Source organism: Pongo abelii, chromosome 13 (assembly GCF_028885655.2).
Source record: "Pongo abelii isolate AG06213 chromosome 13, NHGRI_mPonAbe1-v2.0_pri, whole genome shotgun sequence".
In the NCBI taxonomy this organism is placed as follows: Eukaryota; Metazoa; Chordata; class Mammalia; order Primates; family Hominidae; genus Pongo; species Pongo abelii.
In genome coordinates this window covers 24409022-24421689 of record NC_071998.2, presented here as the reverse complement: position 1 = coordinate 24421689, position 12668 = coordinate 24409022, and the positions used below count along the sequence as shown (strand labels likewise).

General features: G+C 40.7%; 1 protein-coding gene across 1 annotated transcript in view; it reads left to right on the top strand.

Annotated features, from left to right (window-relative positions):
* Nucleotides 1-1744: 1744 nt before the first annotated feature.
* ANKRD18B (ankyrin repeat domain 18B) overlaps nt 1745-12668 on the top strand; it is a 51423-nt gene continuing 40499 nt past the window's right edge. The window contains 6 exon segments of the mRNA XM_054519738.2: nt 1745-1796; nt 1799-1949; nt 5975-6089; nt 6252-6425; nt 10666-10772; nt 11566-11703. Coding sequence (XP_054375713.2) covers nt 1745-1796; nt 1799-1949; nt 5975-6089; nt 6252-6425; nt 10666-10772; nt 11566-11703 — 737 coding nt within the window.

Sequence of the window (12668 nt, the reverse complement as noted above, 5' to 3'; positions counted from 1 at the left end):
TAAGTCTTGTATGTCTCATGAAGCTTCTGTCTGGGTTTTCTATCCATTAATTAAAATGAGGTATTGAAGCGTCCAACTGTGACTATAGAACTGTGGGTTTATCCTTTCAATCCTGTGCATTATTTCAGCTTTACTGAGGTGTGATAGAGAAATAAAAATTGTACATGTGATGCGTTTATATGCACATTCTGAAATGATTACCAAAATGTAGTCAATTAACATGTTAATTACCTCACAGAATAGTTACCTTTTCGTGTGCATGCGTGGGATAAGAAAACTTAACTCTATCCCCTGTGACTGCAGAGTGGCCATTCCAGCTGCTCCAGGCTCCGGCAGAGGAAGACCGGGGCAGGTGGCACCACCAGGGGGGCCCTCAGGCCTGGCACGCACGCATTCCAGAGGCCACCCAGACCATGCTCCGCCGCCTGGGCGCCCAACCTGCAGTCGCCCTCTGTGTGCAGGCAGCAGCTGGCTGGCAACCCCCTAGCCCGCTCGCGTTCCCAGCATCGCAGAACCAGGGCCAGGTGTCCCAGTGGCTGCGGCCAAGCCAGACATTCTGCCCTGCGGCGGCTGCACAGGAGCGAGAACTGAGAACCCGCCGCTCAACCCGACACGGGGTGACTGCCGAGTGCCCATGCCAGCGGCCCCGATCTCCCTCAGATGGAGGAGTGGGCGGGAGGCGCGGCCTGGGGACCCTCACGCTGGGAGCGCTGGCTATCCCGAGGCCGACCAGGCCATGCACCTCCAGCCCACCTGGGCACCCAAGCTGCAGCCGCCTTCTGTGTGCAGGCAGCAGCCTCCAGGCAACTCCGGAGCCCGCCCGCACTCCCCACATCTCGGAACCAGGTCCAGATGTCCCTGTGGCTGCGGCCAAGCCAGGCGGTCTGCCCTGCAGCAGCTGCACAGGGGCGGGAACCGGCCCTCAGCCCCGTCCCCAGTGGCTGCAGAGGGCCCCTGGCTAGAGGTCTGGAGCTCTGGCAGAGGAGGAGCCGGGCGGGGCAGGGTCTGGCGGGCTCTCAGGCCAGGCGCACCCGCGATCCAGAGGCCGCCCAGGCCATGCTCCACCACTTGGGCGCCCAGCTACAGGCGCCGGGCAACTCCCAAGCTGGCTGGCGCGCCCAGCCTCGCAGAACCGGGGCTAGATGTCGCCGTGGCTGCGGCCAAGCCAGGCGGTCTGCCCGGCGGCGGCTGCACCGGGACAGGAACCGACCCTCAGCCCCATCCCCGCGGACGGCCCCTGGAGCGGACCCGATGTCTCTTCGGAGGAGAAGAGGGGCGGGAGTCACGGCCAGGCGGGAAGGAATGCGCGCCTGCGATTCCGGAACGTCCGGCGCCAGCACAGGAGAACCCGCAAACCAGCGGCGCCTGAGCCCGAGCTGCAGCCGCCCTCTGCGGGCCACGCGAGCTCGAGGGCGCCTTCCGGAGTCCGGGCTGGCGCTGAGCTGTAGGCGCGCGCCTAACCGCTTTGCTGGGCTCACTCGGTCTGAGAGGTCGGAGGCTGCGAGTGTCGCTGCTGAAGGCTGTGGTGGACCGGGCTGGATCGCGGATTCTGAGCTACATCGCGGGTTTGGGGGTGGATCTTGGGTTTGGGGGTGGATCGCGGGTTTGGGGTGCATCTTGGATTTAGAGGTGGATCGCTGGGTGGGGAGGGGGATCTCGGATGTGGAGCTGGGTGGGGGTGGAAAGGCCACGAGGAGCCGCGGCGGCTCAGGAGCGGGTGGTGGGCGTCTGAGAAGTCGCCACCATGAGGAAGCTCTTCAGCTTCGGGAGACGCCTGGACCAGGCGCTCCTGAGCTCAAGGACCAAGAGTACTCCGGTGGGAGGTACCACATTCGGGACGGGGAACTGCGGAAGATCCACAGGGCTGCCATCAAGGGCGACGCCGCGGAGGTGGAGCGCTGCCTGATGCGCAGGTTCCGGGACTTGGACGCCCGCAACAGAAAAGACAGGTAGCGGGGACTCAGCCCTCCGTGGGAGGGTGCCCGTAGGCCCGGTTTCCCCGCACCGCCTGAGGCGGGGTCGTTGGAGGTCGCCGGGACCCTCGGAGCCGCGGAGCCAAATGGAGCCTCAGCTGCTTTCCATCGCTGGCAATTTCCCGCCTGTAGCGCTTGGTGGATAATTGGAGTGATTTAACTCACAAAGTTAAGCATATCCACGTTTAAAACATGGAGCCATATACATGATAGGGAGGTGCCTAATGAGAACTCATTCCCATGTCAAAAATACCACGAGCCATTTTCAGTAGGCGAAGAGTTCTCAGATAAAACCCTGTGTCGGTTTTACATCCGAATCCACCTAGGTAGATAGGTTCTTTACTGAGGCTTCTTAGAGGGACACTTGGAAGTGGGAGGTGGGTTCCTTGAATGAGAAGACTCAGTTTTCTCAAAATGTGAGCTCTTAATATGTTTATCAGTTTTACATAAACCGAATGAAAATATCAAGGTTTTACCATTTTTGCATGACACTTGCTGTCTATCTTACCATTGTGATGACATTTAAAAATGTTTATAATGGAGTGAAAAAAGACTTGCTCCTCTAGATATCAAAATGTGCTATTAATTCCCACAATTAATTATTTACTAACAGCTAAAAACACATATAAATAAATGGAACAGAATAGGAAATCCAAAAACACTGAAATATATGTAAGATATTTACATAGGGATTGATAATGGTAACATTTCAGATGAGTGGGAAAGGATGAGTTATTAATAAAATGCCTGCTGTGTGAAGAAAACTAATGAAATTTTATGTCACAAAAATGAGTTCCTGATGGAATACAGACTGAAATTTTTACATATGCAAAATGAGAAAAGTACCAGAAGAAAACACAAAGACTTATTTATACAGGTACATTTTACGTTAACAGAGGCCTTCCTAAGAATGACCTCACAAGCAGGCATTCTGAAGGTTGATTTAGCAAACTAAAATTAAAATCCCCTGTGTATCAGAAAAAAATTAACAAAAGATAACACACTTAAAAATATTTACTATATATATTTTTACTAATATATAAAAATATATATTCAAATGAAAAGTGTATCTTCATCCTACAGGGAATTTATTCTTTATTATATATAATATATATATAACTGATTATATGTATAACAAATTGTATATATTACTAACATAATGTTATATATATCAGTTACATATATATACAGATAAAAAGCACATCTTTATTTTACAGGGAATTCTTTCCAATCAAATCCACAAGAAAAGAACTCTAAAAGTGAGCAAAGTACTTTTTGCAGATCCACAAGTTACTTATGTACATAGGAAAAAATCCTTAGTGTTTCTCATAAGAGAATTTAAGTTAAAAGAGGAATGAGACTCTTTTCTATCCACGGTGTTTGTGAGAATAAAGAGCAGTGGCACTTACACTGCTGCTTGAAGTTTAAGTTGCTGATGACTTTTCAAGTGGATAATTTGGAGATAATTACCACATTTTAAAAATGTATATGCGCTTTACCCATCAATTCCATTGTATTAAAATACCTTCAGAAAATAGAGATACATGCACTTTTTTTTCCCAGCATTTATGATAACAAGAACCCATAGAATGGATATGTGGCCATTGAAGGTGGCAATAGGTGGAGAAGTATGTTGATGTGTGAAGATGCATTTTGTTACAGCCAGTGAGGAAAAACAAATCAGTTTGCTTGCACATACACACAAACATACTATGGTCTGGTGTTAGGCAAAACTATGTACAAAATAGGATAAAATTTGTAACTTCTGAGCATTTGTATTTTTAAGTTTTTTGTTCCTTTTTCTTGCCTTTGATTTCTGAAGTGAGCATTTATAAAATTTCTAGTAAAAATTTATTATTAATGGAATTAATTTTGGGAAGAGAGAAATGTGAATCTTGTACAGATAAAAATAATTTCTCACTATTTTTTATCATTATTATTGTGAGGGTTGTTATCTTGTTTGAACTTTTAGCTTCTTCAGAAGTAAAAAGGGAATCTTTTTATCTGTGCTTGCAGATTTTATGTATATATTTTATTATGTATATATGTTTTTCTTATGTATAGATTCATTACATATAGGCAAACAATGATAGATTAATCATTTCATTATAGTTGTCTTATCAAAATAACAAATAGCAAATATTATTACCATCACAAAAATATTGGTTTATAGAAGTTGTATTCAAAAATATTGAGCTCCCCAACTGTTTCTATCAATCCATTTATTCATCAAACATAACCTGAATATGTTATGTAGCAGACATTTTGCACTATCTCTCAGGACCCTTCCATAGTTAAAAACTTTATGTCACCTGTTCTGCCTGAGCAAGATGAGAGATTTAAAATGGGAATAGTACGACTTAATCTCATTGAAGCATTTTCTCCCACCTTTCAAGCAAAAGCATTTCTGAAGGTAGAAAACAATAAGAGAGAACATTTAACTGCCCTTTTGGAAATTTATCAGTCTTAAATACTAATATTAATAATTGGAAAGTCTGATTTGCATATATCCTGTAAATCTAAGTGTTGACTAAAATGAGCCATACCTATTCATCTCAATCATGAGTTTCCTTTAGCTTCACATTTGTTTTGTTTTGTTTTGTTTTTTGTTTTGCGACAGAGTCTCACTCTGTCGCCTAGGCTGGAGTGCGGTGGCGTGATCTCAGCTCATTGCAACCTCTGCTGCCAAGGTTCAAGCGATTATCCTGCCTCAGCCTCTCGAGTAGCTGGGATTACAGGTGCCTGCCACTGCGCCCAGCTAATTTTTGTAGTTTTAGTAGAGACAGAGTTTCGCCATGTTGGCCAGGCTGGTCTTGAACTCCTGACCTAGAGATCCACCCGCCTCGGCCTCCCAAAGTGCTGGGATTACAGGCATGAGCCACCGCGCCCGGCCAGCTTCACGTTTTTAAAAATCAAAGTAAGAAGTAATTTGTTTAAAAAATATGTTGTTATTTCAGTGCTCTTTCCCCATGGTACTTTTAGGAATTAAAATGTATTTAAGTGTCAATTAGATGCCTAGAACTGCCCTAGACCTGCTGTGTATACAGTATTCTACTTAATGTAAGGCCTCATGGATTGTGTGATACCCTACTATTTTCTATATTAATAAGATGATTTTTAAGTGCTACCAATTATAGTTATAAAAATTATGAATTATAAATACCACTCCAATATGAGATATGCTAAAATGTGACCTAATCTTTAAATCATCCTGCAAAATAGCAATAATTGTATCATTTTACTGAATTAACATGTTTTTGTTAAATAATAGTAATATAATTATAACATCTGGCTGGGTGCATGGCTCGCACCTGTCATTCCAGAGCTTTGGAAGGCTGAGGTGGGAAGTTCCCATGATGCTAGGAGTTTGAGACCAGCCCGGGCAACAAGGTGACATTCCTACTCTACAAAAAATTTTTAAAAATTAGCTGATCATGCTGGTGTACTCCTGTCGTCCCAGCTATTCAGGAGGCTGGGGCAGGAGGATTGCTTGAGCCTATGAGTGCCAGGCTGCAGTGAGGCATAAATACACCATTGCACTCCAGTCTGGGCAACAGATCAAGACCCTGTCTCAACAAACAAAAGTGTAACAGTTATTGAGTTGCTGCTTGTTCTGGAAACAGTTGTAAATGCTTTACATAGATTTTCATTTAAGCATCACAGTGGTGTCCTGTGAGCTAGCTGCTGTTGTCATCTTTATTAATGAGGAAATTCAGGCATGGAAAGGCTAAGCAATAGCTGGTAGGTGACCGAGTTCAAAGTAGAACTCAAGCCCTAGTTGAACTGAATCCAAACACCAAGCTCATTCTATCCAAATAGGCTGCTGTTCCATTAAGCTAGGGAGCAGTAAGAGCTAATAAATATTGTACTTTCTTCAAAAGAAAATTATTTGTTTTGAAGGCAGAGGAATAACATGCCATTCAATGTTTACAATTACATGAGCCATTGTAGGTTTTGAGATATTGCACTACATTTCCTGAAAACTCCTCTCGCTCTCCTAGGACTGTTCTACATTTGGCCTGTGCCTATGGCCGTGTGGAAGTGGTCACTCTCTTGCTGGACAGAAGATGCCAGATCGACATCTGTGACAGATTAAACAGGACACCTTTAATGAAGGTATATAGTAGCCAACTCTTTCAGCATGAAATGGATTTGATTTAAATACATAGAATTCAAATGAATTTGTCTCATTTAAATATAGCTAGTTGGTGAAACCTGTGGAATATGTATTTTGAATTCTTAGAATTTATAGTCTAGTTTTTTATCTAACACTAATAGGCTGTACACTGCCAGGAAGGGGCTTGTGCCATTATTCTCCTGGAACATGGCGCCAATCCAAACATTAAGGATATCTACGGCAACACTGTTCTCCATTATGCTGTGTATAATAAGCGGACTTCACTAGCAGAAAAACTGCTTTCCCACCATGCAAATATTGAAGCACTAAACACGGTACAGATCAATCAACTTTCTTTTCAAAATGTTTGTTTTAATATTGACATAGGTAAGAGTCAATTTTTCATATTTGGAACTCAAGTATTCCTGAATGAAAATGTTTTGAAATAACTTAATTGTCTAAAATTTTACTTTAAATATTGATACTTTTAAAGAAGCATTAGAGGGCACAGCTATTTTAGTGCACTTATGGGAAGTATTTGTGAATTTGTTAAGGTAAAACTTCTTTTCAAGTATTTGTTTCCTACCCCAGGTGTATTTTTTTTCTAATTAGTGTGAAAACATCACAGGAAAAAAATTGCCCTGGAAATAGGCTTTATCTTAAAACTCAAAACTAAAGCAACTTACAATAAATGGAAGTCTTGCTGCTGCTGATGGTTTTCTAACAAAATGGATGTATCTTTCATGGGCAAGGTTTAAGAGGGAAAAATAGGAAGGGAAAAGGAGAGCAATCAAAAACATGCAGGTCACTTGGAAATTAGGTAATGAGGGAAAATGCCAAGAAGAGGTTTTGCTTTTTAGTTTGTTGTTTTTCCAGTTTATATATTGAGACAAAGCCCTCTTCAGATTTGGGGTAATCATTTTTGGTTTGGTAAAAAGAGTGAATGAAACTTACCTAAGGATTAATTTTTAGAGGACTCTGAGGAAACCAGATTGGCAGTGAATATACGGTGATGAAGTGAGAAACACTTCAGCAAAGGGTGCAACAAATTAGTAACTGACTTATTACCCATCCTGGCAGAAACAGCCACTTAGATAACAGTCTAAACTCTCCTTTCAAATCTAGAATATTGTGGTGGCAAGGTGGGAGATAAGCAGCTTATAAATAGCAAAATCAACTGGGATTTTGAGTTTACTTGTCCCTGTTATACCCACACCCAGGAAAATTAACTGGAGTTTTAATACATAACTCTATCTCATACTCTTCTATCTGGCCACATCCCAAGCTGATAAAGGATATTGGACATGTGGGTGAGAGATGAAACTGAAGTGATTGTCTGCTGCAGTAATTCTCAGCTAGAATTGTGCATTACAATGACCTGGGGAAATTTTGTTAAAAGTCTACAAGTGTAGGCTTTCCCCTGAGGATTTTGATGTAATAGATCTCATAAGTTCTGAACATGTATGGTTAAAACTATTTTCTTGAAGCCATGCACACTGGCATGTTCCTGTAGTCCCAGCTACTCAGGAGGCTGAGGTGGGAGGATTGCTTGAGCCTAGGAGTTTGAGTCCAGCCTGAGGCGGGCAGATCACGAGGTCAGGAGATGGAGACCATCCTGGCTAACACGGTGAAACCCCGTCTCTACTAAAAATACATAGTAAGACTCTTGTCTCTTACCACAACAAGAGCAAAAAAAAAAAAAATACCTCAGTGTTCGAATACACTCCTGATTAAGAAGCACAGAATAGGTAAGTGCAGGATACAAATTCCCGTATCTCAAAGACATAAGAAATCTCTAAAAGAGTTGGCATTTGATAGGTGCTACTTTCTTCAAAGTTCTCTTTTCCAATAACATTAAACTGACTTATCTGTCTTTCTCTACGTTTGTGACTGGGAAGTGAAAGGAAATATCATTGGCAATATCTCTCAGCTTACAGAATAACACCTTTTGCTTCCCACCATGAATCATTCACTGCCATTCAGAAAGTCTTTCGCAATTTACTTGCGGGTAAATTTCAATAAGTAGAGGCTGACCCTTTCACAATTTCATGTTCCTTTGTCACCATTCAAGTGATTATGTGTCAACAAATGTTCATTACAAGTGAGATTTTCCCAGTTAGATCAGTAGCAAATCTTGAACCTTTTTTTTCAGTTGCAGTTGTATTAGGGACTATCTCAGTATGTCTATTAAGTTTATAGAGCTTTGGCATTATCAGGATGTCAGTTTTAAACACTGAAATCCTTGAAGTCAGTGAGAATACAATAGGAATTCTTTTAATAATTTAGTTTCAGCATTCCTATGAACTAATTGTCTATTTGGTTAACAATCTGGGAAAATTATATACACATAGATTGCAAATGAATAAATGTTGGGAAAATTCTTGAGGTGGGTATTATGAGTGTTAACAGCAATTTTTATTATGTATATATCAGGGCCTGAGTTTTTTTATTAAACATATGATACTAGAGAAAGAAGAAGTTCCACATGCAAATACTTGGTTTATACACAATCATTTAGCAACACATTCATAGCAAATATAAAAACACAAGGGCTATAGTCTAAATGTGGCATATAGATTTGTTCTTTGCCTCTTTGAATTGAGTCAACACGTAAACTTTAGTGGACTCATGCAGAAATCTGGACTTCAGGCTTAAGAAACAAATCTGGTGTCCCCTGAAACACATCACTGCTTGGTCTGCTGCGCAGAGGTTGCCCTGTGTAGGAGGCACATATTCTCCAGTTTGCTACTGTGCCCACCTGAGTACTTCACTTACTTAGGTAACCTCCTTCATCCTTATAAGTATTTGAGTTTACAACTCCTTTTTTATAGTATATTTTCATAAAGATTTCAAGGTTTTCAAGACAGCATATATTGGTTCATAGTATATAGTCTATAGTTTATATAAATCCCTCAATTATAGAGTTGAATTTTAGAATTCAGAAGTTTTTTAACTCTTTTTTTATATCTATACCACAAATAGTCATCTGCTCATAAGAATGCCTAGAAGCCTTTTTAGGTTATTCCTGCTGAGAAGTGGATAGGTTATGAATATTGCAGACATTATATTATATGCGAGTGACTGCCGGGTGCGGTGGCTCACGCCTGTAATCCCAGCACTTTGGGAGGCCGAGGCGGGCAGATCACGAGGTCAGGAGATGGAGACCATCCTGGCTAACACGGTGAAATCCCATCTCTACTAAAAATACAAAAAATTAGCCAGGTGTGGTCGCAGGTGCCTGTAGTTCCAGCTACTTGGGAGGCTGAGGCAGGAGAATGGCATGAACTCGGGAGGTGGAGCTTGCAATGAGTGGAGATCATGCCACAGCACTCCAGCCTGGGCGACAGTGTGAGACCCCATTTCAAAAAAAGAAAAAGAAAAAGAAAAAAATGCAGTGACTTTTTGGCTCTTATTATGCTAGAAATAAGCCCTATACATCAGTATTAGAACTTTTTGTGATAAGCCATTGTATTTTTATTTCTGATTTATATTTTGCCTAAAGTAAAAAAATAATGTTAAATAGCAATTTAAATGGAAATCAATACAAATGGATTTAAAAAGTAAAGTTGCATTAGCATCCCAGGATTATCACTGTAACTGAGAATAGAATTTCTTACTGAGCTTTGCTTTTCAATATTTATTTTCAAAAAATTTTAACCAGTCTCTCTTACGCAGAACATACTGAGCTTTCTAATAGTTAAGATAAAAATCTATCCTCTTGCATTAGGAGAAATCCCATGGAGTATTTAATAATAAGGAAAATAAGTGCATTTGAAGCCAATCTCTCTTAATTCAGAGCTCATTTCCTTAGTGGCCCCTTTGGATTAGGAGTGCCTGACATTGGCATCCTGAGACCATTGATAGACGTAAATCAAGCAAGTTTGTGCCACCCAGAGGAAACCTCCACTTGTATTGGGAAGCTCTGGCAACTGTATCCCTGAAACTCTAGTTCCTAAAATATTAATGTTTGCCACAAAAAGTATTGTCAAATTGAGATTAGGCAAAGTTCAAGGGATTTCTACATTGTTGGCCATGTAATATAGTTTTGTGATACTTCTCAAATGCAGATGATCATGGAATCTTTTTGTTGGGGTACAGTTCTTCTGGTAAAACAACTATTCTTTGAAATATAGTTTAAGAAACACTGCTCTAGAGATAATAATTTAGATCATTAATTTATTTTAAAAACTTAAAGCATTCACTACTATGTCTTAGGTTTTAGGGTTATAGAGAAAAAAGATACAGCCCTTGCCCTTGAGAATCTCTTGGTTTCAGTGGGAAACAATGAAATAATTACAATGTACTGTGCTAAATGCTGAGATAGAAGCAAGGATTTGGGGGACTGGTAAATAAAGTGAGTTTTGGAGATGACCGAAGTTAACGTGGGGAGGCAGAGGAGGGGTGTTTCAAGGCAGTGTGTGGGAAAGCACAGAGGAGTGAAAAGGACGGGATTGCTTTGCATTTACTTTCTCTCTATATTGCATGTTTAAGTTCATAGCATCTTATAGAAGATTTTTAGTTCAGTGGAGAAATACGTAATTTTGTGAATTATAAATTGTTTTTGCTTTCTTACAGGAGGGAAACACTCCACTTTTGTTTGCTATAAATTCTGGGAGACAGCATATAGCGGAATTTTTATTGAAGAACCAGGCAAATATACATGACGTTGACAATTTCAGAAGGTGCAATAGTTTTTGTTGTTTTCTTTTTTCCTAAAAAACTGAGTGTTCTAGAGTGGTAACAGTCACTCAAGTCAGAAATGTTAATAAGATTAAACTTATAATTATTGGCATATAGTAAAAAATAACACGAATAATCAGTTAGGTAGAAAAGCAGTTATTTGGACTGAGCAACATAAAAAACAGTATATAGTAGGATTCATCTTCTCTTATAGACTGTTATTTGTAATTTGGTGTTTTTGGTCCTGTAATCTTATATTAGCTAAAGGGGTTTTGTATTTTATTAATTTTATGAAGTGTAGACTTTAACTTTCAGTTTACAACTACTACTATTAACATTGTCATTATTATTATTATTGTTGTTGTTGTTGTTGTTGCTGTTGTTTTCAGCCCGCAGATAGCTCTTACTTATTTGATCCCTAGCTGACTTTGAATTACAATATATCAGACTAGGAAAGCAATGGGAAAATCTTCACCTAAATCTTTGCCTACTTTAGATAAGTGACCTCAGCACAGTTTCTTGGCCATCAAAGGACTATAAATTAGCAACTTGTATTACATCATATCCCAATGGGACACGAAGCTTGCTTGTTGTCCCTGCCTTTTAGCCTTGGTGGTAATTTACCAAGATGAACACTTGAGCACCCAAGATGCTTATACACATAAGCTAGTACATGTAAATGGTTATTATGTCTATCCTGACAGGCAAGATACGAAATTGGTAAAGTGTATCCAATTTGCTAATTAAATATCTTTATCAAAGTTCTTGAGTGCTGTTATTTCTTTATTATTTTAGAACAGCCCTCATACTTGCAGTACAGCATAACTTGTCAAGTATTGTCAGCCTCCTCCTTCAACAAAATATACATATCTCTTCTCAAGACATGTTTGGCCAAACTGCCAAGGATTATGCTGTTTGTTGTGATGTGAGAAGGTATGTGCTTATATTAAAAGACCGGTTAATACTAAATTAAGGTTTAAAATAATTACAACTATTGCATCTTATACATTAGGTGACAGTTCATAGTTTGGTTGAGGTAGTTTGGAATGGCAACAAGTTAGTCCACTTTTTAGCCAGAAATTAAACAGAAGTCTAGACTAGTTAGAAGTAGCAATGAGTGCAAGATTCTTTCCGGACTTTTAAAGACCTTTATCCCTAGGAATCTCAGTGTTGTTCATTTTAATCCAAGTATAACTCTTATATGTGAGATAGAAATAATGTCACATCTTTTACTTTTTCTTTCTTTCTTCCGTTTTTTTTTTTTTTTTTTTTTTGAGACAAGGTCTCACTATGTTGCTCATGTTCCTGAGCTCCAAGTGATTCTCCTGCCTCGGCCTCACAAACTGCTAGCCACCATGCCTGGCCTGACTTTTCTAATTAGTTATTGGGTCTTGAAATGTCCACTTTAGCAGAAAATCTTGTATTATCCCCTGGGGCTATCTCCTATGCCTTCCTCCTTTGAATTTTTCAAAAAGCTAAGGGGTTCCCTAAGCCCAAGGAAGACAATCTTGCTTTACAAGTCAGAAGAAGAGGGGAAAAGGCCATTCTAGTCATTCTGTTGTTTCCATTGATTCACTTGCTGTGTTGCTGCCATTGTAACTGGTCCTGCAGTCTGGTAATGATTGACTTTTGCCACCAGGATGCCCTTACTGATTCAGATCCCTCACTCTTCATGGTGACTCATACACAGAGTCCACAGCTACAGTGTTTTGTTTTGTTTTTTCGAGACGGAGTCTTGCTCAGTCGCCCAGGCTGGAGTGCAGTGGCGCAATCTCGGCTCACTGCAAGCTCTCCCTCCTGGGTTCACGCCATTCTCCTGCCTCAGCCTCCCAAGTAACTGGGACTACAGGTGCCCGCCACCATCCCTGGCTAATTTTTTTTGTATTTTTAGTAGAGAC